We start from the raw sequence: 26,617 nt of genomic DNA on the forward strand, positions 1-26,617 counted from the left end.
CACCCTGGAGCCCGTCTGAAATCTGGGGGGTCTACATAGTAGTTTCGTTCTCAAAGTCATTGGAATACTGTTTGGGGTCAGATCCATACCTGTGAGTCTAGGGGACCCAGGTCTCAAGCCTCCTCCTCTCCACAGTTTCTCCCACACCCTCCAGTTTTCAAGACCACCATCTCCCGGCCTCCAAGCTAGAACCCGGGCCTTGAGTCTGCCTGCTCTGCTGTACACATTCTGTGGTTTCTTCTGCTCTGGAACCAGGTGGCAGGATGAAGGGAGGGGAAAAAGCAAGGGGATGCCTCCCCTCCAAACACACCCTTCAAGCCACAGCTGTGGTCAGATGGAAGGATGCCCCTCAGAGCTTTAGGATCTCTGCTGGCTGCCGCCGCTGCTGCTCCCACCCGGTTTCAACTTCAGAATGAGGCTTGCCCAGGGACAGGGCTGGATGAGAAAAGAGGAAAAAAAAGAGGGGGACAAGGATTTCCCTCACTCTGTTTGTCCTGAAGGGCCCTTCTTCCTACACCTCAGACCAGAAAGACAGGGCTTCTCTTGGAGTTTTTTCTTTCCATTTCCAGGGGCCACACTGCCCCTGAGACCACGGCCAGCAGATACAGGAGCAAAAAGCAAAACAAGAAACTCGCCACCAGACTGTTTACACTCCAAGTTCTGGTTCCCTCTCCCATCCACCTGCTACCATTTCTTCCTCAAAGTCCACAGATAGCTGCTTCCTACATTCTGCCCAGGGTTTTTAGTTGCACTCAGATGGAAGGACAGACTCTGCTTACTCTGTCTTACTCAGAACTGAAACCCTAAGAAATGTCTTTTTGAAAATAAATGCTCATTCGTGGCGGGAGGGTAATAGCTCAGTGGTAGTCCCGTGATGGCCGGGACGGAGGCCTCCTGCCTACGGCCATGTGAATGCATCGTCTTGGAAGTGGACCCTCCAGCCCCAGTCAAGCCTTCGTGTGACTACAGTCCTGGGTGACATCTGACTGCCCCTTGTGAGGGAGACCCTGAGTCAGAGCTGCCCAACTCAGCCACTCCCAGGTGCCTGATCCACAGAAACTGGGAGATAATTTATATCTGTTGCTCTAAGCCATAGTGTTTGGGGATAACTTGCTCCCCCAGATCAATACAATAGATGCTACCCTGCACCACACCCAAGGCACTGTCCCCACTGTCATCTGTCCAATGGACCACAGTGATAGTTCCCTGGTCTCCCTGCCTCCTGCCACAAGCCCCTTCAATTTCTCCTACACATAGGATCCAGACCAAACTGAAGGGCCATTATCCAGAAAGCTTTACTGCACATCATGACCCTTGCCTGCTCAAAACCTTCCACAGCCCCCCTGTATTCTGTGTTATTGCTAAGAGGTGTACAACTGAGCAGGAACAGTGTGATGGTGGAGTTCCTGGTGTCCCTGAGCTGACTGGGGAGCAGAGGAGAGCAGAAGAGTCCTTGTTTGCCCTGGCCCCCTGGAATGACAATCCCAGGGCCTGCCGGAGAGGTTGGGAGGGGCCCCCTGGCAGCTGGGGCCAAGACAAGGCAGCTGCTTTGTTCTGAATCCACAATGGCAGGATGCCCGGCACAGGCCCGGCTTCCTCCAAGGCAGGGCAAGGGGGTGGGAGCTGGGCCAGGGGCATGCCTGGGCCCTCGCTGGGCAGGGGGAGGCTGGAGGGAGGAGAGCATGAGAAGCCTTGGGAGAGGAGCTGGGAGGCATCTGTATGAGCTAACATTACTTGACGACCCGCTAGGTTTCAGGCACTGTCGCTAAGCACATGCCATGCCTTAGCCTCCAGGATCTAGATCAGGGTGGGCTCTGCTGCTGCCCCCAAATAACACAGACACACAGGAGGGGACGACCCTACCCCCCACCCCCGGTCATACAGCTCAGACTTGCCAGGGCTGGGATTTGAACCCAGGTCTGACCCCTGCTTTTGCCTAGTCTTCTCCCCCTACTCCATCCACACCAGGCTGGTGCTGGTGCCAGGGAGCCGGCAGTGAGCGGTCATCTCAGCCCTCCTGGAGCCCCGGCCGGTAGAGGAGAGAGGCGATAAACCAGCTCTGAGAGTGAGGTGTGCTCAGGGCCCGGCCTAGGGAGCTGGGGTGACCTTTGGCTGTGGCTGTCAACCCAGCCTGGTAAGGGGCAGGGCAGGGACGGGGATTGGTGGAAAGAGCTCCCAGGAATGGTGACATCTGCTATTCCGAGAAGGATTCCCGGCAGGGACTAGGTAAAAGGAGGGAGGCTCAGAAAGGTGAAGTGACTTGCCCCAGGCCACAGAACAAGTAAGAAGCAGAGCCTGGAGGGTCAGTGGCCTGTCAGTGAGAATCACCTGCAGAGCCCTTCCCTGAGGGGATCCCCGTCAGTGAGAAAAGTGCCCGGGACACAAGACCAGGTTTCTGACTCCCAGTCCAGTGCTCAGTGTGCCCACTGCTGGGAGGAGAGAGAATCTGGGCTTCAACTCTGCCCTTGAGGGAATCACCTCAGTGCCATCCCATCCCCCGTCCCACCCCTACAACCTCCAGGTGCTGGCTTTGATCAGATGGGAAACTTACTCTTAAGCCAAGCACTTCCTGGGGCCCAGGAGCCAGGGCGAGGTCACTGCGGGAGGCTCCTGCTATGGCAGGGGGCCCCCTTGAATGTGGAAGGGTCCTGAGTACCGAGGAAGCTCTGCCCCTACAAAGCCATCTATCCCTGTCAGGTCTGGCCAGGCCTCAGAGTGGAGCCCAGAGGTATCCAGGGTACATGGGACAGGGCTGGGCCAGTGGCATCTCTGAGTCACAGGGAGGGTGGGTGGCCAGTGACTCAGCCTAGGCCCACTTCCCCTCGGCAAGGCCAGCCTGGGTGGAGGCCTATGCTGGGAAAACCTGCATCTGTCCTCCCTGGACCAGGGGCCTCCCAGCCCCTTGCCACCCCCAACCCCACCCTGAGGCTGACCCGGTACGCTGCCCTGTGTAGCACTGGCTGGCACAGCAGACATCCATGAATTCTGGATACTGAAGCAACGAATGATTCCCCTAGCCCTGGCCTGGCCTAGCTCCCACCCTCCCACTTACCAGATGGGCCTGGAGCCTCAGAGAGAGTGGATGCCTAGCCCAAGATGGGGACCAAGCCATCTGGCACCATCACCCACCTCTCCCCTGGCCCTGCTCACCAGTCTTCTCACCAGAATCCTCGCCATGGGGGACCATCAGCCCACTTTGCAGATAAGGAAGCCGAGGCTCAGAGAGGGGCAGTACCTACCTACCCCAGGTGCAATGAGGTGGTTGGAGCAGGATTAGGCCCCAGGTCTCTCTAACCCAGGCAGGGTCCTTATGGTTTTTAACAGGCAGCCTCCAGTGGAGGCAGGTGGCGGCTGAAGTTAAGTGCATAGAGTCAAGGACAGAGGAGTGATGATCTGAGTCAGGACAGCTGGTCAGAGAGGAGCCCAGCAGACTCCAAGCTGAGACTGTGGCCCCAGGTTCCCCCCGTGGCAGCCCTGGAGCTCCCCCCACCCCAATTCCTTGCCCTCTGCTCCCACAGCCCTGGGCATGGTCCCTGGTCAAGGCCCTTCCTTCCTCAGGCTTCCTTTTTGGGGTTTTCTTTTAGAGGAGAGCTGCAGGTTGGGTTTTCTCCCCCAAGCAAGGATTTAGCTGTGAGAAGGGAGATGCAGATGTAGGAAGAGGTGCAGGGGGGTGGGCCTGGCCTCAGTGGGGACCTGCAGGAAGCTGGTGGGAGCAAAGGCGGAATCCAAGGAGAGGTGAGGCCATGGGTCCAGACCCTGACAGCCTTGTGGTCTGGGGCAGGAAGATCTGACCTTGTCCTGAGCAGTGTGGAGCCACAGAGGCTGTGTGTTCTAGGAGACCCTAGGGCAGGGCTGGCGTGCAGGGGCCGGAGCAGAGGGCTGGGGTGGGGGCCTGGCTGACCACAGCAGTAATGGTGGAGGTCCTCGCTTCTGTGTGGGCAGCTAGCAGCCAGTGTGCCCTCTGCTCTCCCGATATTTCCTTTTCTTCCTCCCTATATTTCCTTAGCTGCCACCCCTGAGGAATGACACAGGTGTCCACGCAAAAATAGTTTATTTGAGGACGGAAGACCCAAAACTGGGGAGCCCGGGGCTGAGGCCACAGCAGCTGCCTGGAGTTGGCACAGACGACCCCAACTCCCTAGGTAGCCCAGTGGCAAAGAAGCCCTTCCCCAGGCCCCTAGCTGCTTCCCCCACTTCCTGGAGGAAGGATTGCGTGACCGCCAAGATTCATCGTCGTCGCCATCAGAACACGGTTTGGCCAGCAATACTCGGCGTCATAGTTGATACTAATTGTAATAATTACTCTCACAGGCACAGTGCCTGCCCCGGGCTCGGACCCACCATCCAGTGGTGAGTGGGGACTGAGGCGAGGAGAGGCGGGCAGGGACAGGAGAGGGGTCTCTCCGGGAGTCCCCATTCCAGCCTCCAAGGTGGCCCTTCTGGAAGGCCTGTCTTCCCCGTTGGACCCAGAGGCTGCCCGCTCTCCACATTTCCCATGGCCACAGGCCAAGGCTGGATTCAGGCTGGGGCTGTCCCAGGTGGTCCCTGTGCGCCCTCAGGTCTCAGAGACCCTTGCCAGGCTGGTCCCTCCGCCAGAAGCCCCGGTGGGCAGCCCAGGAGGCCACGAACTCGCAGTTGTGGTAAAGGAACATTCCTGAAAGGGTGAGCGCGATGCCCACGTAGCTGAGGGCGCTAAGGCAGCTGCCAAACAGGATCCGGGACAGGACGAGGTTGCCCACGACAGTGAGGTTGCCCAGGACGTGGACAGTGAGGGCTGAGGTGAGGGCCAGCAGGGAGAAGCTGGCCAGGTTGTAGAGTACGGACAGGAGGCAGCTGAGCAGGATGCAGGCCCAGAGGTGGGAGTCAGTGGGAGCGGGCGGCGGCGCCACGCCGGCCTCCAGCACCAGGGCTGCGCCTGCCAGCAGGCAAAAGCTGGGCAGCGAGGTGGCGTAGAGCAGGGTCATCGCGTCCAGCCTCTCCTCCTGCAGCAGGGCACCTGCAACCAGGACGGCAGCCGTCAGCACCGTCAACCCCACCTGGCCCGCCCTGCATGACCGATGGTCCTCCAGGAAGCCTGCCCCAGCCCCTCAGGCAGAATCAGTGATTCCCTCGCTCTGTAATGTGAAGGTCAAGATTCCGGAGTCAGACCACCTGGGTGGTGACCTGTGTTGCTCCTTACTAGCTGTGACCTGGCACTTAACTTCTGTAGGCCTCTGTTTACTCACCTACAAAGTTTTATAACCTAATAGGCAGGGTAGTTGTAAAGATTAAAATAGATAATGTATAGAAAGCCCTTATAAGTGCTCAGCAAACGTAAAAAGGTAAGATAAATAAGGCCAATATCACCTACTCAAACCACCCCCCGGAGGCTGAAACAATAATCTGCTTGTGATATCCCAATGATCATAAACATGGGGAAAAGAAATCTTCAGGGACTCCCCAGGCCCTGGAAAAACACATCGTGGGCTCTTAGCCAGCTTTGAAGGCCCTGTGCCAAGTGACCCCAACCCAGCTTTCTTGGCGTCAGCCCTTCCGGAACCCACTGCCCCGCAGTGCGGCTCCCACATCAGAGCAGGGACAGGCTCACAGCAGGTCCCAGCCCTGCCACTTACTAGCTGTGTGGCCTTTACATTAAAAAAAAGTTGGGGATAGCTCAGTGGTAGAGTGTGTGCTTAGCATGCATGAGGTCCTGGGTTCAATCCCCAGTACCTCCATTTAAACAAAAAAAGAAAGAGAAAGTTTTATTAAAATAACAAAAATTGTTTGAGTCAAATGTTCAATGACTTATGACCACTGGGATGACAGGGGAACAAGAAAGTCATTGTCTGCCCTTGGCTGTCATTCACTGTTTATCACCATCTTTTGCTACCAACACTGGGGCTTGTCAAGGTGAATCCAGGACAAAGAGGAAATCTTAGGCTTTGCAAGGGAAAAGGAAGTCCTATTGCGTTGCACCGGGGTGCCTGCACCGGTGTGTGCGTGCACACGTGATACCACCCCACTGGTTCACAAAAGAAGTGAAATCACATACGGCTCAGGTGAAATGACAGTATTTGCATGAAGGCAACGATGATCTGGGGCCTTCTCCAAGTTTTCGCGGAGGGATGAGTAACGGATCCCGGTCCCCTCCCAGGGCTCTCTGAGCCTCTATGCATTTTCTGACACACAATTTCCAGAGGTGCTTACTCATAGGCTATGCTTAGAATAGGAAATCTTATTTCTCTCTCGATTTCATTCTAATGTTTTGGCTTTGTTCTCTAGGCAACAGTCCCTCTGGCTCAAGCATTTCTAGAAATGAACAGATCATTGGAATGCCTCCTGTTCGTTGGCTCCAAATTTAGCACCGTCACGAGCTGCCCATGTCGGGCATGTGAAAGGTGCAATCCCTGGAAGGTGTTGAGGATTTCAGGTGACCTTCACCTCTGGCAAATTTCACCTTCTGCGGGGCAGCCAGGCAGGAAGGTCCTTCCCTCCCCACTGGGCCCCTTGCATCTGCTCTGTATCCCATTCTGCCCTCCACCTCCCCTCCCTGCAGCCCAAGGAAAGAGCAGTGATCCTCAGCCAGAGGTGATGCACCCCACCCGGGGCCCCCAAAATGCCAAGCCGGTCGTCCTGCTGTCTCAGTGACCCCTCCTCTGCCAGCTCCCCACAAACCCTGCATTTCAACCTCTCCTCCTCCAAAGACATTTTTGTTTCAGCCTCTGAACACACCCAACCTTCAGCCACATGCAAACAAATGTTCTCTAGACCCCGTCTAGCTGGCTACTGGCTTCTCTCCTCTCTGCTCCGTCATGAGCTGTGTGGTATCACACAAGTCACCTTCCCTCTACGCCTGTCCTCTTGTGTCAGCAAGGGGCATGTGAGGTGCTAAGCACAGGGCCTGGTGCCCAGGGCAACTGCTCACCGTGGCAGCTGTCACGACCCCCACGCTCTGCTCCCGCCCGCTGACACCCGCTCCCAGACCGCCCTCTCCTGCTCTGGCCCTATGGAGAGCTGGGCACATGGTGAGAGTTCAGCAAGTGTTTGCTACTATTATTACATTATTGTTACCATCGCTGCCTGCCTCCTCCCCTAGGCTGCCTTCTCTGGTCTCCCCTAGACGTAACTGCTGACCACACCTGTGCCCACCTTGGCCCTGGCACTTCTCCCTCACCATGTGATCTCTAGGTCTGAGGGCACCCCCTGACTAGCCTGAGAGTGCAGCGGACAGAGATCGGGTCAGGCCATTCCCCAATACAGGTGGGTATAGCTGAGGACAAGTCTCAGCACGTCCCACCCCACTTCCCAGCCTTTCTGTGAGTGGGAAGGTGGCACCCTCGTGTAGCCCCCTTGGCCGACAACTGGCCCAGGAAGGAGGGAAGCTGCCGGATCTGTCTGTTGCTGCCTGGGCACGCCTCTTCCTGGACTTTCATCCTCTGCTCCCATGCAGCCTGTCCTCAGGAAAGGAGCTGATGTCAGCCATTTACACTCTAGTCTGAATCTAGTCCTGGTACCTTTCCTGGAACCTCTGGAAGTAGAAACCTTCTCTTGCCCAAAAACCCATGTCAGCCCCTGTCTCCAGTCTATTCCTCCCCACCTCTGCCAGGCTTCTGCCTCAGCCTCCTAAGCTCCTCCTTAGCACCTTGAGCCATGTAGCCTCAACAGCCTGCCAGTGTTGCCACCAGAGCCATTAATAAATCCACCACTTAAGGGCTACCTGCCCTGTGCCAGGCCCCAGGTCAGGTGCTGGGGACACGGAGCTGCCCCAAAGCCAGGCCAGGCCCTCTCAGAGCTCCTGTCTGGTGGGAAGCAGACAGGTAATCAAGTGGCTATAACACAGGGCATGTGGGGTTCTGATGGGGGAAGCAGAGGGTGCTCAGGGAGCCTGGAGAAAGCATCCAATCCGCCTCAGGGACCAGGCTGGAGACAAGGAGGGAGCTAGCAGAGCCAAGGAGCAGCCTGATTGCCAGGCACCTGCTGCTCCTGGCCTGTATGCCCGAGATGTGGGCGGATGTAGCCTGTCCTGCAGGCCGGGCTCCTCCTAGGTGTGGAGCACTGGGCAGGCATGGTGGGGCCTCAAGGCTGGGGCCTTCTCAGCCTTCTGGCCCTGCCCAGGGCAGGGCACGAGGTCAAATTTCCCACTGACTCATGCATGCCCAGAGCTCAGACCCTAGCTCTCATGTAACCTGAGGGCAAAAATAGAACTGGAGGGCCCTGGAGGACAGGGATAGGTCCTGGCGCTGCAGATGCCAGGGCAGGGTTGAGCTCTGACTTCAACCTTCCCTGGCTGCAGGCTGCTCCTAACCCCAGTCCAGTGCCCTGGGAGCACCCCTTTTCCTCTCCCAGGCTTGGGTCATAGGACCTCAGAGCTGGAAGGGACGGAGAGCATGAAGGCTCTGAGAGCACCGAAAAGATGGGGAGACTGAGGTGCAGACAAGATCCAGACCTGCCCAAGGTCATCCAGCAAGTATGAGCCAAAGTGTGGCTGGAACCCAGGCCTCTCTGCCCTGAGTGGGTGCCCTGGACTTCACCATGTCTCCCTTGGACTGAGGCAGAGAGAGGGTGGGGGCTGTGACTCAGAGCCCCTCAGAAGGACAGGCCGGAAGGTGGCCTCCACCCTTGGGCAGAATGATGTAGCTGGGTCTAGGCCTAGAGCCTCCACCCGACCCCCTGCCCAGAGCCCTGAACCCCTTACATCAGAGCTGAGGTCCAGAGTCACATGGACCAGGATTCCAGTCCTTAGGAGCTGTGTGACCTGGGCAAATCACGAACCTCTCTGGGCCTCAGTTCCATCATCTGTAAAATGGGGATGAAGGTGGTGGTTGCCATGATGACTCAAGGTCAACACTCGGCATGGGGCCTGTTACACTGTAGCTTCCAGTAAACACCAGCCCTTCCCAGACTTCGCCAAACCCCTCACCATTCAAATCCCAGCTCACAGCCTTCCTCTCTTCTGTCTCCCTGGTCCCTGCCATCAGGCCTCCCTCTGGATCTGCAGCCTTATGCCTCATCATTTGGACAGCGTGGAGTCTGCTGCCTGGGTTCAAACTTGCCTCCGGAGCTCACATGGCTCAGGGCAAGCCCCCTCTACCTGTCAAATAGGGGCAATATAGTGACTTCCTTGATCAGGGCAGTAGAGAGATCAGGGCAGTAGAGAGATCAGGGATATAAAGGACTTGACAAAACATGGGCCACAGATCTAGGCAGCAACTCTTACTAAATCCTGGTTGAGCCTGTAGAGCCTAAGTTTGGGGCCTGGAACTCACTGAGCTGCTGGCCCTTTCTGAGCCTCAGTCCCTGCCTCCTCCAAAGCCACACACCTCAGTTTCTTCATCTGTAAAATGGGATAATGACCTCAAGGGCCTCCAAGGCCATGCTCCCACCCCGGCCCCCACCTTCTCAGCCAGCGACCTGGGTACTCACTCTGCTGAATGGACTTGAGGCCACGGAGGCAGGTGGCCGCCAGCAGGAAACCACAGCCGGCGGGGGGTGTCCGGAGCTCTCCAGCCAGGCTGCAGGCAGCCCCCAGGCAGAGCGGGCCCATGGCAGCAAACTGCAGCGGGTGGTGGCGCCGGCCAAGCAGCAGGGCTGACAGGGCCAGCGTAATCAGTGGGGTGGTGGTGGTCGCCAGCTGCGCCAGGTCCAGGGGCACAGCGCTCAGGCCCACGTTGCCACAGGCCATCGAGGTGCCAAAGGTGAGGCTGAGCAACAGCACTTGACAATGGGTGCGGCCGGGCATGGGGCGCCGTGCCCCCCGGTGGCACACCAGTGCTGCTGCCAGCATGTGCAGCGCCGAGAGCAGCAGGGGCCGCCCGAAGCCGTGCACCGTGAAAATCCACTTGTTGAGGCTGGACATGCTGGCTCCCGACAGCAGCCACACCAGTGCCGCCATGGCCACCCGGGCCCGGCCAGGCCGCCCCAGGGCCTGAGGGGTGTCGGGGGGCCAATCTGGGGACCCAGCCAACCGCGCCCCGCCAGACACTGCCACTGCCTCAGCTGAGGTCATCCTGCTGTCATGGTGCTCCGGTGGGCAGCGGCACATCCGTACCAGGGGGGCTGGCGCGGGAGGCCGGCTCCCCGGTGACCAGCTCTGGGCCACCAGAGAGCCCCACTTCGGGTCAGGCCAGACCTGGGTTCCTGGAATGCCACCGGGTCTCAGACAGGTGAGGGCACTGCTTCTTGTGCCTGGCTTGCGCCAGCCCGGGGCCAGGAGCTAAGCTGCGTTCCCTGCTCAGGCAGGTCAGAGCCCAAGTCGCTGTTGCTGGGATGCCTGGCTCTCAGGGGCTCAAGCCTGGCCTAGTAGGCGTCGGGGACCTCTGCCCCATGCCAGGGACGTCTCCACGCTTCTCCCCTACTAGTGCCAACGCTAGGCTTACATGGAATCCTCCGTCCTTTTTCTCTTCGGTCCAGACCGCGGGACCTCCTGCGTGCTCAAGCCCGGCGGGGGCGATGCGGGCTCCCGCGCCCCGTGGTGCCGGTGGGGGGGCTCGCTGCCTCCAATAGTGCCCTGGGCCTGCGGGTAGCTGACAGGCCGGCCCGCGCTCCGGCCGGTGCCAGGCGGCGAGCTCGGCTCAGCTCGGCTCCGGCTGGGCCTGCGCTCCAGCTCCGGCTCCCGGCAGCTCGGGCTGCGTCTCAGGCTGCGGCGGCGGCTCCCGCCAGGCTCGGGCGGAGAGCGAGGCTCCGCGCTCTAGGCCCCGCCTCCACGGCCGCCCCTCGCGCCCCACCAGGAAAACTGGGCCGAACCCCAAGCGCCACCTCTGGCCAAGCCCCGCCCCCGGGAAGGATGTCCTGCCCTGCCTCCGCTCCGCCGGCTCGCAGCTCCTCCTCCGTCGGCCTAGCGTCCCCTCCATCAGCAGAGCCCCCTAGCTGGCGTGGTCAGCCTGTCTGTCCCTTCTCGCCCCACCGGTGGGGGATCAAGCCCCTGCCCACCGAGAGCCAAGGCAAGTCCCCCACAGAGAGGAACACAGGGCGGGAGACCCTGGGGTATCTTTCTGAGGCAGCCTGATAAAAAGCCCTAGCTTCACAGAAGACTCCAACTTCAAGGACCCCCACCCCACTAGACTTCATCCTAGTACCAGCCTCGGGAACACCCAATCTCTGGCCACAGTTATCCAGTGGGACCTCCTCAGCCATCAGAATTGACCACTTAGCCCCTTAAGGCCACTCCCTTGCCCCACCCTAATAGTAACATCTCCTCTCTCTTCCAGCCCAGGACGGCCCCCTCGAGGCAGGCAGATGGAAGCTGAATCACCAAGGCCACCCACAGCTGCGGAAGCAGGGTCCTGCCGGCCAGCATCTATCCCCAGCCAGCGGCCCCTGTCCCATCCCCTGGGCACTCAGAGCTGACTCATAGCTGGACTTCCTGGGGTCTACCCTCTGCCTCTAGCCCTGGCAGGACAAAGAGCCCTAGGTGGGCTGGGAGCCAGAGCAGCTGCCACTAAGCCCTTGCCCTTGCCTGGGTCTTGGCTTTCCCATCGGAACAGACGGTTACTCTCTGAGCTCAGGGTCTGGGAAACAGCACACACTCTCAGAGTAGGACAGGCTGATCAGGATTCCAGGCTGGGCCGTGGCCTCTCTGAGCTCTGGAGTCCAACTGTGAAAGAATCATAGGTGCCCAGTGCCAGCTGTGAACCTCTTTCCTGATGTCGGGCTTCCTTCTCTGTGTAAGCCCCTTGACCACTGGGACACGGTTCATCCCCCTAGCCTGTTGTCTCACCAGCAAGTCCTTGATGACAGCAGCCTGTCTGGAGGAGTAAGACCACAAAGAGGGATGGCTTAACACGGCCTATGTCGCCCTCTTGTGGTCAGGATGCAGAATTGCTGCAAATGTCCCCTGATCTCCATCACAATCTTTGGACTGGGATTAAAATCTCCCAGCCCCACTGTTGATTCAGATGCCCTCTAGTGGGCCCAAGAATGTGCTTTTCTTTTTTTTCACTTGCCTCTGGTGATTCTGATGCCCACAGGAGCTTGCAAATCACTGCTGGATAGTCCAAATTGTAGGGCAGGAGATTTCTACGTGAAGGCCTGGGTAGGACCTCTGCCTCTACAAGGATTAAATCCTGAGCTGCTTCAGCCGCTGACCTTCAACACACCCTGAAAGGTGATCAGGAATGAGGCACTCTGTGCTCTGGGAAAACTGGCAGAACAGGTTTCAGATATTTTCGGGAGAATTTTATGAGCCCTAATTCTTGCATCTCCTCATATCTAGAAAAGAACTAAAATCATTAATGGTGACACCTGCTCCTCGTGACCAGCGGCAAGCCTCTGCCAAAATGTGTGCTTGACTGCACGTACCCTTCACTGAACTCGTATATAACACTGAATTCCCCCTGCCTCTTCAGAGCAGCTACTCGGAGCTCTCTGAAATGCTATCTCCCTGGCTGTAGTCCTCATCTTGTCCCAAATAAAACTGAACTCACAACTCTCATGTTGTGGGATGTTATTTCAGCTAACAGTAGGCCTTGGTGGGAGGGAGCAAGCTCTACACCCTGGGAGGGTAGCGACGGGGAGGCTGAAGGCAGAGCCCAAAGCAGGGGCTGTGCAGCAAGTGGGGTGGCGTCCTAACTGCGCTTTGGGGAAAAGCTCTGGGTCCTGAGCCGCCAGTTGAATTTGGACTCTGCCATGTAATCTTAACAATCATTGAAGCCCCCAGTTTTTGATGCTTGAGTGGAGGAGCCAGGAGGCCACCCTAGACCAGATGTCTCTTAGCCACGCCCCCAGCCTGACACTGTGAGTGAGTCATTCTCCCTCTCTGAGCACCGATTTCCTTGTCTGTAAAGCAGAGAGGAAAACAGAAGTATGAGCAACCTCAGAGTTGTGCAAGAAATTGTCTAGCACGTACATGCTCCCTAAACAGTAATCAACGTCACAACTGCCACATTGGTCCCCCCAGTACCCCAGAGAATGCTCACCCCGCTCCTGCTCCCCGGGGGGTATCTCCCCCTTTTCTGCTCCAGTCCCTGCATTGGTTCCAAACATGAGGCTCAGGATGCTGGGACTCAATCAACTCTTTAATCATTTTAGTGGCCGGATGAAAGCAGCCCTGCAGAGCTCTCTCCGGCTGCTACAACACTTAGAACAGCTCTGGGGCTGCTTTGATGGCAGAGTGGGGAGCTGGGGTCAGGGCCGCAGAGCTCTCCTCGCAGGACCCCAGTTCCAGAGCGAGCCGTACTCACAACGCTGGCGGCAGCGGCCTTCACCTCCTTGTGCCGAGGTGTCTGAGATGCTTGTGCCCTCCAGCCTCTGAGCAGCCTTCACAGGATGCTTGTGGGGCCAGCGGGCCAGACCCAGGCAAACAGATCTCCTGGGGGAGGTGTGGGCTCCCAGCTTAAGGGTGAGTGGTGGCTTAGGACCCCTGCAGGGGTGGTGGCTGGAGTGATCTGGGGACAAGGGCGCAAGAGGAGGCAGCAGGGTCAGGCATGTGCCTAATACAGGGATATCCGGAGGGAGGGCAGAAGCCCAGGAGGTGTAGGAGGCGGCTGGTGGGCTGAGCCCAGGGGGCTACCAGCTAACCAGCCTCAGCTCAATGGTCTCTCCATCCCTGGGTCTGTAGTCAGCAAGGCCTGCAGAAACAGGTTGAGCAGGGGGTTAACAGGGCAGAGTGTCCCACCCACCAGCCCTACCTTCTGGACTCCTATCCCGTCGCCAGGGTCTGTAAGATGGGCTCAGGGCTTGGTAGTGGGAAACTAGGGGCTGTCCAGAGTCAGTCTGGAGACTCTGAACTCAGTTGTGACCCCGGGGTCGCTGAGACCCACAGGCTCATTTTGCAGTGGGGGAACCCCCAGAGAGCATGGAAGGGTATGGGATAGCATGCAGGATACCCAACATGGGGCCAAAGGAACCTGACAACACCTGGCCGGCCAGGCCACTGCCTTCATAGTCCCCCCGAGGGGCATCAGGAGGAGGGACCTGCTTGCTGTGGTCTGGGGAGAACCAGGACCACGAGTGAAGTCTCCTGGAAGCCAGCCTTTGCTCACTACAGACAATCCAGGCTCCAGCAGGACACTGGGGTTCAAGCCCCAGCTCCGCACTCACTTGCAGCCCAAAGCACCCTAGTGGATGATATATTCTATGTGGCTATTACAAAGAAAGGGGGAGATCTACACAGAGTGACATAGACAGATGTCCACAATACGCTAAGGATGAAAAAAATAAGTTACAGTACAGAGAGCTGTGCCATCCGATATGCCAGCCATTAGCCAGATGTGGCTACTGAGCACTTGAAATCTTAACCAATAAAGGCATAAAAAAGGGTGGGAGGATATAGCTCAGTGGTAGAGCATGTGCTTAGCATGCACGAGGTCCTGGGTTCAACCCCTAGTACCTCTGCATAAGTAAATCAGTGCCTAATAAATCAATACCTAATTCTTCCCCCCAAAATTTTAAAAATAAAGTTAAAAATTACAAAAAAAATTTTAAGGCATGAAAAATATGTCATAATCATTTACACCAATTACATCTTGGAATGATATTTTGGATGCATTATTAATATTAGTTTCAGCAACAACAAAATTTAGAATGACACATATGGCTCACAGGTTGTTTCGATCAGACAGCACTGCTGTAGAGTACGACTTCATTTTTATGAAAAACAAAAAACAAACTTACATATTTGAAAAATTATCTGGAAGAAAATACACCAAAGTTAAAAAGAAGTTATTTCTGGGTATTGAATTATAAGCAGTTTGAATTTTCTTCTTTTTTGCTTATCTGATTTCCTAGAGTTGCACAATAACATACAGAAAAATTCTTACACTTGAATACATGATACGCAATCTTGAGCATTAGTGATTTTTTTTGAAGGAAGAGAAAGTAGTTTTTATTTATTTTTTTATTATTATTAATTTTTGAGCAATAGTGATTATCCGAGGCTGAGGCCTGGGAAGGTTTGGGAGAAAGCTGGGTCAAGACTGGGCTGGGGCTGGGGCAGGGTCACATCCAAGGTGGCTGGCCACCAGACTCACCTTGCAGCAGCGGGGTGTTGGGGGCCCTGAGGAGCTGCCAGAACTCACGTCCCTCAGCCTTTTTCCCCATCACAGAGGTCAGGTAGGGGCCTGACAAGGAGGCCTGTGTTCCGTACCTACCAAAGGGACAGGCAAAGAGGGAGAAAAGGTGACATTTGGTCCCCTCAACCCAAGGGCAGAAGTAGAACCACCCCCACAAGGAAAGTGCTGCCCTGACTCTCGGGACCAGCACTAGCCAAATCTTCCTGGGACACCTCATCTTGGGTCTCCCCTCCACCCCTCTTCTCTGGCGCCACGGACACTGCCCACGCAGGGGACTCCATCCCCTCTGCGTTGACCACAACCCGGGATATGGAGGGGCGCCTGTTACATTATTGACCCAGCAGTGCTCCCTTTCCGGGGTCTGAGGTTGCAGGCAAGCTGCCAGCAGCACACAGATGCCAACACCCAACCAGAGAGGGGACGCCAGCACTGGAGGGAAGCGGTAACCCACGAGCCGGAGGCAGAGACACCCCCCCAGCGGCACTGGGTCTCAGGTTCCGGCAGTTTCTGTGGCTCAGGGGCACTCCCCACTCTTGTGGCTGGGTGGCTCAGTCTTCTCTCTGATTCCCACACACTGCGCTCCCCGTTAGCAGAGAGGGCTGGGGTCCGATTTCTGACCTTGGCAACAAAGAAGCTCCTTCCTCTCACCACCCCGCCCCGAGCTCCAGATGCTGCTGCCAAAGGGTGCCTCTTAAAGGCTGTGGGCCGTGCCGTCCTCCCTCCTAAAGGCTTACAAATGGCCTTGGTCTTAGACCGGGAGGGTTTTTATAGTTTTACAAAACAGAAACACAGGGTGACCTAGTCAAAGGGAAGGTGTCGTTATAGGGAGCAGCCTGTCCCCAGTCATTCCCAGCGTGCAGGGCCCCGTGGCTGCTCGGAGACCTCTCTCTGCCTGCCCGTCTCTCTCCATTTCTCTCTCTCCTCTCTCTCTCTCTCTCTTTTTCTCAGTCTCTCTCTGTCTCTCTTCTTCTAGAATCTGGCTTTCTCTGCTGTGCATTCACAGGCCTCAAACGTGGCCTCGGGCCCGGCCTCTTAACCTGGCTCAGGCACCCACCTCCACTTCCAAGAGAATTATTTCTCAGATTGGTATCCCTGTTGTCTTCTCAGAGGTCCTGGAGTTTTGAATAAAGATGTTAAGTTCTATTTTTTTTTTCTTATTTTGATGACAGTGTCCAAACATGAATACCAGCAGGTTCTAGGTAATAATTCCAGTGCCTGGAGAGAAGCCTGCCAAGGGCCCCCAGTATCTGTAGCCCCCAGCGGTGCTGCCCTGCAGGCTACTGCGAAACAGGACAGAAATGGGCTTGGTAGTGAGTGGAGAGCGGGGGCCAGGGAAGAGTCTATGAGCCATAGCTGCCTGTGCAAACTCAGCCTGAGGGCAGCTCACATCCAAGGGAGTGCTGAGAGCGCTGGGCTCACCGGCACCTGCGAGGACACCTGCCCCTCAGCAGACAGTCCTTATTCAAATGTTACTGGTTTCAGAGCTTTCTTTGTATTTAATTTCTAAAGCTTTAAAGGGGTCTTTGTATATCTCTGGCCTGAAATTCCCTGGCCCAGACGACCCCAAGGCGCCAGCTGTGGGCCTTCCTTGGCAGCAGGACACTGTTCTTTGGGAACTCCAGGTGGGGACAGAAGTTGGGGCCCTCTCAAACTGACGCACATCCTCCTAGAAGAGAAGTCTGGGGTCTCGGTGACCTAGTAGAAGGCGCTCATTCTCTGGGCCAGATTCCCCATCGGTAATCACCCCCATCTTACTTAGGCAGAGGCACAGGGCTCGGGAAATGCTTGTGTTCAGACCCGTTCAATCTCAGGGTTAGAAGCAAGTTTAGGGCTGTTGTCTCACCTCCACGTGCTGCACAGGGCTTGCCCGGGTAATTCACCACTGGGATTAGACCAAGATCGTTTGATAATAAAAATTCACATTCTTATGAGAGCTAACCTATATTGAGTGCTTACTAAGGGCAGGACTCTGCACACAAAAAGCACATATCACGTCCTCTTTGTGCACTAATTATTCCCAGACTCCTCCATGGGCTCTGTGCTGGGGGCGGGGGTGCACAACTGCCGTCCTCACTGAGTTGCAGGTAAATAACTTGTCTGGGCCCCGGGCTGGAGAGGGGGGAGCTGGGTTTCCACATGTGGAGGGTCTGCCCCCTCCCAAGGGAGCCCTCTCTCCACCCCTGTCCCATCCGTGTCCCATCTCAGGGATGCGGGGGTGGCTTGGGTGAAGGCCAGGAGGTAGGGGTCTCACATGAATCTTCCATGATCCCGGGCCTTCTTCAGGACGTCTTCCAAGGAGGAGCCGGCAGGGACAGAGATGGACTGTACATATGGAGGAAGGATGCTGGAGACCTTCAGCGTGACATGGATGACCTCTGGGACTTGGGTCTGTGAAGAGGTCCCCATAGCTGGCTCCAACATGACTGTGTGGAGGAGAGGGGAAGCGGCAGCTGGTCTGAGGGCAGGGGGCCAGACGTCAGCTCTCCTTTCTTCTCCAGGAGACGCTGTGGCCCCTCGGCACCTCTGTCTTCCCCGTAGTCCCATGGCAGTCAACACCTCCACCTCCTGCGCAGCTGGAGCATGGCTGCCTTCCCAGCCTCCCCTGTCCCCCAGCTCCCACATCCTCTGGCTGCTCAAGGTCAGGCCCCTCAGTGATTTCTCTGCCTCCAGTATCTCCCCTCTCACCTATCTGCCACACAGCAGCCCAGAGGGCTCTTTCTAGAATGTATATTTGTTCATATCAGCCCGTTCCCTCTGAGGGTCTCCCCTCCCGTTCACTCTCCTGCCCGCTACTCCGGCTCATTCTCCCAGACTCCACTCTTTAGTAAGCCCCTTCTCCCAATTTCCAATCTTGCCTGCCTCTGCACCTTTGTTCTTGCTGCCTGCTCTCTGCTCTGCCTTCAGAAGACTCTTGTCCGCTGGCAAATCTCACTTGCTGACTGCAGTCCCTCTCCCAGATGAAGCCTTGATTCAAGGAGCTGGGACTCACTTGTTATGATGTATCAGAGCTGAGCAAAGTGTGTCTCTCCCCATTCACCATCCATCCATCCATCCATTCTTGTCACATGAGGGGCTGGAGATTCATGGCCCACCCAGAGCTCACCATCTGGTGTCTCACTCCCCACACTCTAAGCTTCTAGACTCTATGACCGCATCTTAGCTGCCAGTGTGTCCCACACCAGCCTGCAAACCCCTACAGGTTAACTCAGTGAATCTGGACTGAGTGACCTCCCCTCAATGAGACATGCAGACTTCAAGGCAGATTGAAAAGAATAGGGCTTCTGTGAAAGGCTCGGCTACCTCTTGGTGCCTGGCAGTCTGGGGAGATGAGATCCACATAGCTCTTGCGGTTCAGGACTGGCAGCAGCTGAGAAATCATCAGAGGATTCCGGAAGGTCTTGTGCTGCAGGCTCGCCAACAGAGCAGCCTTGGCCTTGAGGCATGCTGCACCCAGCTCCACCGTCGGCGTGTGTGAGGTCATCAGCAACTGGTGACAGAATGGGCAAGAAGAGGAGGCAGGGGGTCAGCCAGCCCCTGGCCGCTCCACCTCCCACCAGCCACCAGGGTGGACCACGGCCCCATGGCCTCCTTCCCACCTGCAGCGCCAGAGGGGTACTGTAGACGTTCCCGAAGTGGCCCTCAGGGGTCTGGGCCTTCAGGATCTTCTCTCGTACCCTCCCGAGGGCCAGGCTGATCCGGTCTCTCTGACTGGGGTTGAGGTTGGACAGCTCCAGACAGGAGAAGGCCAAGCCCGCCATGGCCACGGAGTCTAGCAGGGGACAAAACCCAGTGGGGTCAGGCCTGGCGGGACCTTGGGGCAACAGGCAGTCACGGGGGGGGGGCTTGAGGAAGGGGGCTGATACAGTCAGAGTATGATTTCAGAAAGTTTCCACCAGCTAGGAGGACCAATCAGCCCCATTTGCCCACTTTCCGGGACAGCAACCTGGGATGGTTGGTCACCCTATTCCTGTCTGCCGCCTGGGGGTCAGGGGTTAGGGAAAGAGCCTGGAGAACAGAGGGCAAAGAGGACTTTATCCTACACCACTCATTCCCCAAGCTGCCCGCACTTTGGAATCACCAGGGGATTTTAAAATGGGCAGATGCCTGGGTCCACTCCAGGTGGTCTGGTTTAATAGGTCCAGGGAGCTGCTTGGGCCCTGGGGGTTTTTAAGCTCCCTGCCCCAAGGGGATTTAATGTATCCACAGTGGGTTTTCTGTAAGCCTCTGGGGCAGAAAAAGTCCCTGCTGGCTTCTGCTCTCTGGGAACCTCCCCTCCCCACCTCTGACCTCCTCCAACCTGCCTCCCCCCATGCGAGGCACACACACTCGCTCCAAGAACACAGCCAGGCCTAGAAGAGACCTCGACATCACGATGACAAGGAAGGGGACTGGAGACCCGAGGTCACACAGTGAGCTGACCCAGAATCCAGGTCTCAGGCACATCCCAGCTTATCTGATGAGAACATCGCGGCTGGGTGTCCAGAACTCTCTCCCTCACGGGCACCGGGCTGCGCCCTTTACTTATAAGGCATCTTTTATTGAGCTGCTGCAGGGGGGTTATTTTACCAGAGCAGCTGCACCAGAAAGGCCAGCCGATTTGTCCAGGGGGACCTACAGCAAGTGTGTGATGGAGGGCCGGGCCAGGGTCTGGTCCAGCTCCGCTGCGGGCAGCCGCTGTGCCAGTGAGCCCTCCTGTTACACTTCTCATGGACTTGACAGGGAAAGGTGAGCAGGGCCTGGGGGCGGAAGCCCTTCATCTGGGGCGGGGCTAGAGGAGGGCCAGCCTGGCCTCAGAGGAGGGGTGTGGGGGGTTGGGGTGGGGTCTGGCTCACTCACCCACAGAGAGGTGGGCCTGGCGGAGATGCTCTTCATGCTCCACGGCATACAGGAGCTTGCCCACCACGCTGTCATGGACCCGCTTCTGATGGAGACACAGGGCCAGGACGCCCAGGCTGTACTGGTAGTAGCTTGTGCGGGGGTGGCCCTTGTGATTGTGCCCTGGGGGAGGAAACCACGGGGTGGGGGCATCATGCTGGGCCTGAGGGGCTGCCCCTCTGCCCTCTCCCACAACCAGCCCCGCCAGCACCGGACCCATTGCCTGCACCGCCCAACACCCTCCTTTAGGTCGTGGGATCCTTCTCGCCTTCGTTCCCTTCACCCATACTTGCTGAGACCCCACTGTCAGGCACTGTGCTTGGAGCATGAACACAGTGATGGCAGGCCTGGCACAGCCTCCAAAAATCACATAACCCAAGCTCACAAGACCATGAATTGTGGACCAAGGTCCATGGGGCCGAGTAACAGAGGTCTTTGAGTAGCTGGGGAGTCAGGGCAGGATTCTCTGAGGCAGTGATGCTGGGGAGGAAGGGTGAGGAGAGCTAAAGGTGGAGCTAGAAGGCGAAGGAGACCTTCCAGATAGAGGGAACATATGGGAAGACCCTGGCTGGTGAGCTGAGAGGCCAGCGTGGCCGGAGCCCATGGAGGGGCAGTGGAATGGGTAGGCCAGAGGGTGGGTGGGCAAAGACTGGAGAGGAGAAAAGGGCAGGCAGGCTGGGCCTGAGGGCTGTGAACACAGCAGTGAGGAGCCCCTGCAGGGTTTAAGCAGCTCTAACAAGATCAGATTTGTATTTAAAACGCTTGCTCTGTATGTGCTGGGTGGAGTCAGGAGGCAGGAAAGTTAGGGAGAGAGGCTGAGGAGCGAGTAGTAAGGAGGCTGCGCGGTTGTCCCAGAGGTGGATAATCAGGTCTATTCTGGTGCCTGAGCAGCAAGACTTGCCAACAGAGTGCATGTGGGGTGCAGGAAAGGCTTGATCAAGGGTGGCTCCTGGGGGAAGCCTGAGCCTCTAGGTGGATATCGAGACAGGCAGATGGAGGGCAGGAAAGAGGCCTGGGGAGAAAACCCAAAGTTCTGATGTAGATACTTCACCAGACAGTGTTGTCTGGTGAGCCCTCCCCACCCTGGCAGACCCCGTCTCCTCACCAATGGCCCCCTTCTCGTCCTCCAGGAACCGCTTCAGCTGTGACACCAGCCTGTCCCCCTTGCGGCCTCCGACAAACTCACAGTTGGCCCGGAGAGCGAGCAGGTAGAGGGCCAGCTGGCCCATGGAGGGCTTGGCCTCAGAGTCACTGTTGTCATTGCCAGAGGCAGACCTGGGACAAAGGCAGTTAACAATACTTCCGTAAGAAAGTACCACCCTGGTAAGCCTGGCTTGGGGGGCTCCCCAGCAACATTACAAAGAGGAAAAAAAATCCTAGCAGTTGGAAAGTTTACTAGACCTGCCAAACGTAGATCTAGTCAGCCTTGTGCGTTGTGAGGAGTATGCCATGAGTATTTCATAAAGATGGAAAATTAAACTCAAGAACAAACTCTGAGGGCTCTTGCATCCAAATGACCTGTGTTTGCCCCACCCTTTGGTCACACTTTGCCCGTACATTCTCCCTTTCTTTCCTCTCCCTGCCCTGCGTCTGCTTCTCAAGAGGGAGTCCAAGCGGGAGATGCTCTATGGTGGTCCTGACCCTTCACCTTTCATTCAAACTCCCATGCTGGACCTCAGAAGAGGCCTCCCCTTAATGCTCCCTGGAAAGGGAGCACAGATAGTCAGATGCTGCTTCTGGGCTCGGTATGAAAGAGTGCAGTCATAGATTAGTGATGTCTGCCGCAGGTATAGGAAGGTACAGCAGCCACGCAAGAGCCCTAGATCAGCATCTCCAATCTAGTCAAAACAACCTCATTCTACAGATGGAGAAAGGCCCAGAGAAGACAAGACTTGCCCTACGGTCTCCCAACAAAGCAGTGACAGGAATGCAGGCCTCCAGTCTCTTAGGATGTGGAACACGTGAGGGAGGAGAAGAGAGAACGAGGCAGCACCTCAGGAGGCTCTGCTGGTAGCTGAGCTTGAGGCTGTGCAGGTAGTGGGCCTCCTTGGCCCCAGCCTGCAGGCTGGAGAGGCGCAGGCCCACGTAGACACTGGGGTTCAGGTGCTCCAGGGAGAGCCGGTCCATCCAGGGCAAGAGGCGCTGGCCTAGCCTCTCCACTAGCTCGCTGTCCACCTCCGTTATTTCTTAGGGAAGAGAACAGGCCAAGTGAGGTCGCAGGGCCAGGCCATCAGCGACGCCTTACTAGGGTCTTCTCCAGGGAATGAACATCTCCATCCTACCTCCACGTGGCACACACCCTACTCGTGTGGGGGGATCTGGCTGGAATGAGAGGCAGCCGGTGAAGGGTGGGGGAAGCAGACGTCCTGAGTGGCTGGAGGGGGCAGGGAGAGGTGGTGGGCCCAGGACCCACTCTGCCCACCAGCAGTGACAGACTGGATTCTGGGCAGTGTAGGGGGCCCCAGGCCCCAAGCCCCACCTCCCTGGGTCCTCATGCCAGCCCTGTGACAGAGGTACTGCCATCATCACTTTGCATGAAAGAGGAAGCACAATTCAAAGCTATGGGCGTGTTCCACCCATTTACAAAACTTCAACCCACACCGGGAACAGGTTAACGCGTCCAATTTTAAAACACTGCAGACCGCGCACTGGCTAACTGGGGCTGCCTGGTGAACCTCCTCTGGGCGGATCTCAGAATTAGGCCTTCCCTGCCGCCTCAGTTTAGGTGGGGAGGACCTGAGATTGTGAGGTAAAGCGTTAGAAAACCATCCTTGTTTGCAACCATTTATCTGTGCGCTTCGGGATTTACCTGAAACTGTGTGATCAATACGGGGAAATACCAGCAGGAAGCAGAAGCCTCAGGGACAGCGCCCAGCTCTGGCTGACTGGCACTCTCCTCCCTCGGGGAAGGAAGCTGAGCCAGTAGGTGGCCTTGGAGCCACTTCAGACTTTTCCTGTTTATGGCTTCCCAGTTGCTGCAGGGCTTCGGCTGCCTCCAGTGGGCAGGGTGCTGGGCAGGCCACCCCGGGGCAAAGGAACTTGGGGTGGTGGGTGGGGAGGCTGCTTTTCTTTGTCTTTCTTTTTCTCAGTGCCTTTCTGTGTCTTCCTCCATTTCTGTATGTACTTCCCTTTATCTCTCTGGATCTGAGTGAGTCTCTCCATCTCTCAGCCTGTCTCTCTGCTTGTCTGTCCCTCCACAGATCTCTTTTCCTTTCCCCTTTCTTCAGACTGGAGAGGGAGCCCCAGTCCCCCTCACCCCACCCGCCCATCCCTGGCTCTGACCTCTAGCAGGTGAGTCAGCCCTGGGATAAGAGTGATAAGAAGAGGAGCCGTAAAGGGAGGTAGATAAACACAATTCAGTCTCCTGAGCAGGAAGGAGCCAGGCAGATGCACCCAGGGTAATAAAGGTGGCCCTGGGCAAGCTCCCTCCCCTCAGGGCCTTGGACTGGCTTTGACACTGGGAAGCACCAGCCCACCTGGAACGGGCACCACTGCAGCATCCTCGTCAGTTTCACAGCCACACAGAGCGTGAAGCTGGTAAAGCAGGTGGGTGGGCACCACACCAAGGAAGAAGGCAGGGGAGCATTCTTAGCCCATTTTACAGGTGAGGGAATGAGGCGGGGGGCGACTAAATGGCCTAGCAGCTGTGGGCTGCATCCCCAATCCCTGCCCAGGGCTCGTGGGGGTCAGGCTTGTGGACTAACTCTCGAAAGGTTCACACCCAGTGAGGGTGAGGACTGGGTCCCCGTCTCCCCTGGGGACTCTGGACAGGAACCAAGAGCCGAGGGCTGGGGGGGTCTAGTTGCACTTGTAGAACACGGGCTGGAGTCTCCTGACGCCCGGGGAAGACCCTGACCTGGAGTTCTGAGAACAGTCAGCAAAGCCCCAGAAAGCTGGGGCACCCTGGGCAGGTCACCTGGCCCCTTCGACCCTTCACTGATTCCTCTATCACCTGGACACGACTGAACCTGCCTCTTGGCTTTTCCCAGGATCACAAGAGCCCCAGCTGGTGAATGAAGAGGTAATGCCGCAGGCGGAGTACGAGGAGGGAAGAAGAGAGGTGGGTGACTCAGGGTGCAGATGCTTCCCTTCCTGCCTCCAGGCTCCAGGGCACAAGTAGCCCTGAGCCTGTGTGCTCAGACTCCCAGGCAAGAGGCCCCAGGAGGCGCTGGGACAGAGCGGGAGCAGCCTGGCCCCTGTGCGCAGCATGTAAAGCAAATGCCTGCCCTTGTCTCCCGCCAGTCTCTTACTTCCCTCTGCCTGGGTGCCAGCCTCTGACTCTTCCTAGCCTGCTCCTTTTCCTCCTTCAGGTCTCAGTTCCCATGTGGCCCCCTGGCCCGCTACCTCCGGCCTGGGGCTTCCCCTGGCCCTCACCACAGCCCCCACGCGCAGCGCTCAGTTGCCTCTTGACTAGAACGGAAGCTCTAGGAGGGCAGGGATGGGGCCTGTCTTACTCTTTGCTCTTTCCCCAAAGCCTAACACTGTACCTGGCACAGAGAAGGCTCAATCGACGTGTGTTGAACGAATAAGTGAACAGAGGACTGAATTAATGGAAGAGAGCCTGTCTGGCGAGGAGTCAGATACAGTTCATCTCAATACAATGTGCTAAACGCTGAGGTCCAGGGTCCAGCAAAGTCCGAACTGCTGTGGGAACCCAGATAAGCTGCACCCAACACACATGTGAGCCTCAGTTTCCCCAGCCACACAATGAGGGGCTTGGACAAGATGGTCCTCCCTCCTAAGGACCCAGGAGGAAAGAGGCACAGGGTGTCTGCCTCCCGCCTGGGGCTTCCTCTGACACTCACCCCAGCCCCACACACAGCACTGACATGCCCCTCATGAGAACCAAAGTCTAGGAGGGCAGAGATGAAAACTGTCTTTCTCTCTGTTCTTTCCCCGAAGCCTTACATGGCACAGTTACTCACCGCAGACCTGGGCGAGGGCCCCCAGGCCCCCCAGCAGGAAGAAGAGGGCCCCAAGGCGCCCCATGGCAGGAGCAGAGGTAGCAGCAGGCGGGGGGCAGGACACTCCTGACCACGGCCGGGCACTGCTCCGAAAGAGGCGGCTTCCTGTCACTGATTAATCTCTCCACGCCCGGCGGCACCAGCACGCTAAGTCAGCGGAGAAAGAGGGGGAGAAGTTCTGTAGCTGAGGGGAAAGGAAGGCCAAAGAATGGAGGAAGGAAGGGCAGGGCAGAGGAGGCCTTCCTGGAGGTGGGGGGTGAGAGGAGGGGAGGGCGAGCAGGGTGGTGAGAGAGGTCTGGAGGCAGCCACAGTCTGGCCCTGCTGCCCAAGAGCCCTGAACCAGTGCAGAAGGGCTGACTTCTGATCTGCTCCCAAATCTGTTCAACTGCATGTGTCCTGTCTCCCCCTTGCTGTTCCAGTGGCAGACAGGTAGGGCTGGGGTGCCTACCTGGTAGCCCTTCCAGAAGGAGCCCCGAAAGTGCCCGCCCTGGCCTGGGACAGGGAGCAGGACTGGGGGTTGCAGTGGTCACATGAGCCACTGCTGGGTCAGCTGTTCTCTGCCCGCCCGTCCGCCCGCCCAAAGGCGGGGGCAGCTGGACCCGGACCAGACTGGCCAGTTTTCTCAACCAACCAGAAAGCTGCGAGCCTCCTGGAGACAAAACAAAGCAATTTAAGGAATGAGATTTAATTATTTGAGACACAAAACCATGGTTAGCAGGGCCACTTGTTGGGACTAGGGAAGGAAACTGAAAAAAAATCTCTGCAAGGAGAGAGAACAAAGGATTCCTCATCTAGCTCCACAGGGGACTCTATGTCCAAGAGTTAGCTCTGGCAGGGCTGTGCGACCTTGGCCAGGTGACTTAACCTCTCTGAGTTTGAAATAGTTTCTCCGTTGCAAGATGAAGGGGTTGGACAAGGTCATTCCAGCTCAACTCGTGAAGATGCTATGACCTTAAAACATCTCTAACCATTTCTAAATAAAATTTATACTGCAATCATTTTATGGCAAATTGCTAAGGTTCATTCTTTCAAGATAATTTGGTTTTGTGTCTGACTTATCACAAGCCAATAAATAAATACAGAGATGTGTGTCTGTTCACAGAAATACTTCGTAAACTTAAAATTAGATTGTCCAGTGCAAGAAGGCTGGGTGTGGTCCATCAGGGTGAAGTTCCTGCGAAGGAGGGAGGCCAGCAGGAGGCCCCACTTCTGCAGATCCTCAGGTTTGGATTTCCAGGGGGCTTTGGAAATTTGTATGCAAAGGGGCTGCCCCGTCTCTGCAACCCTCTGCCTGTGGCAGTTGGCAATGATTCTGTTTCCTGCCGCCTCCAGGAAGACAGACTGGAGGAGACAGCTGCAGAGGAGATGCTCCCTTACCCAGCCTCTGGTGGGAAGCAGCTTCCTTGGGAAAGTCACCTCTGATCCCCGAGGTCTTGGAGGTACCGCGGTGACCAGTAGGGAGGAGGTGCATTTTCTACAGCTATTAGAAATAGAGTGATTGATTGGGGGCGGAGCTGGACCTTTTTAGGTAATGCAGTTAGAGAAAGTGAGAAAGAAAGATGAATAAATCATTTTATTCAGGATTTCTATTTGGGGTCTATAGCTGAGAAAGCAAAGATTAGCTTGGAATAAGCAAGTAAAAATTTGCCTGTCCATGCATCAGGATAGGCACAAAGAAAGCCAGCTTCACAAAGGAAGTAAACAGGAAACATTATTTCTCCTGAGGTCACATTACAGCCGTAAAGTGTCCCAACAGCCGTGTTGTTTGAGGGACTAGTGCTTTTTTACTGA

The 26,617-nt window shown here is 56.7% G+C and overlaps 2 protein-coding genes across 2 annotated transcripts; both read right to left on the minus strand.

Moving 5' to 3' along the window:
- Nucleotides 1–4,034: 4,034 nt before the first annotated feature.
- SLC35E4 (solute carrier family 35 member E4) lies at nucleotides 4,035–10,621 on the minus strand. Its single transcript, XM_010992269.3, has 2 exons — nucleotides 9,403–10,621; nucleotides 4,035–4,996 (listed from the first exon to the last, which is right to left on the minus strand). The coding sequence occupies exons 1-2, from the start codon at nucleotides 10,019–10,021 to the stop codon at nucleotides 4,563–4,565; spliced, it is 1,053 nt and encodes a 350-aa protein (XP_010990571.2). The 5' UTR covers nucleotides 10,022–10,621; the 3' UTR covers nucleotides 4,035–4,562.
- Nucleotides 10,622–12,971: 2,350 nt separating this feature from the next.
- TCN2 (transcobalamin 2) lies at nucleotides 12,972–25,382 on the minus strand. Its single transcript, XM_031443082.2, has 10 exons — nucleotides 25,275–25,382; nucleotides 24,788–24,973; nucleotides 21,856–22,048; nucleotides 20,968–21,137; nucleotides 19,824–19,985; nucleotides 18,584–18,756; nucleotides 18,288–18,474; nucleotides 17,239–17,410; nucleotides 14,946–15,061; nucleotides 12,972–13,544 (listed from the first exon to the last, which is right to left on the minus strand). The coding sequence occupies exons 2-10, from the start codon at nucleotides 24,849–24,851 to the stop codon at nucleotides 13,483–13,485; spliced, it is 1,299 nt and encodes a 432-aa protein (XP_031298942.1). The 5' UTR covers nucleotides 24,852–24,973; nucleotides 25,275–25,382; the 3' UTR covers nucleotides 12,972–13,482.
- Nucleotides 25,383–26,617: the final 1,235 nt, after the last annotated feature.

Source organism: Camelus dromedarius, chromosome 31 (genome assembly GCF_036321535.1).
Source record: "Camelus dromedarius isolate mCamDro1 chromosome 31, mCamDro1.pat, whole genome shotgun sequence".
Classification (NCBI taxonomy): Eukaryota; Metazoa; Chordata; class Mammalia; order Artiodactyla; family Camelidae; genus Camelus; species Camelus dromedarius.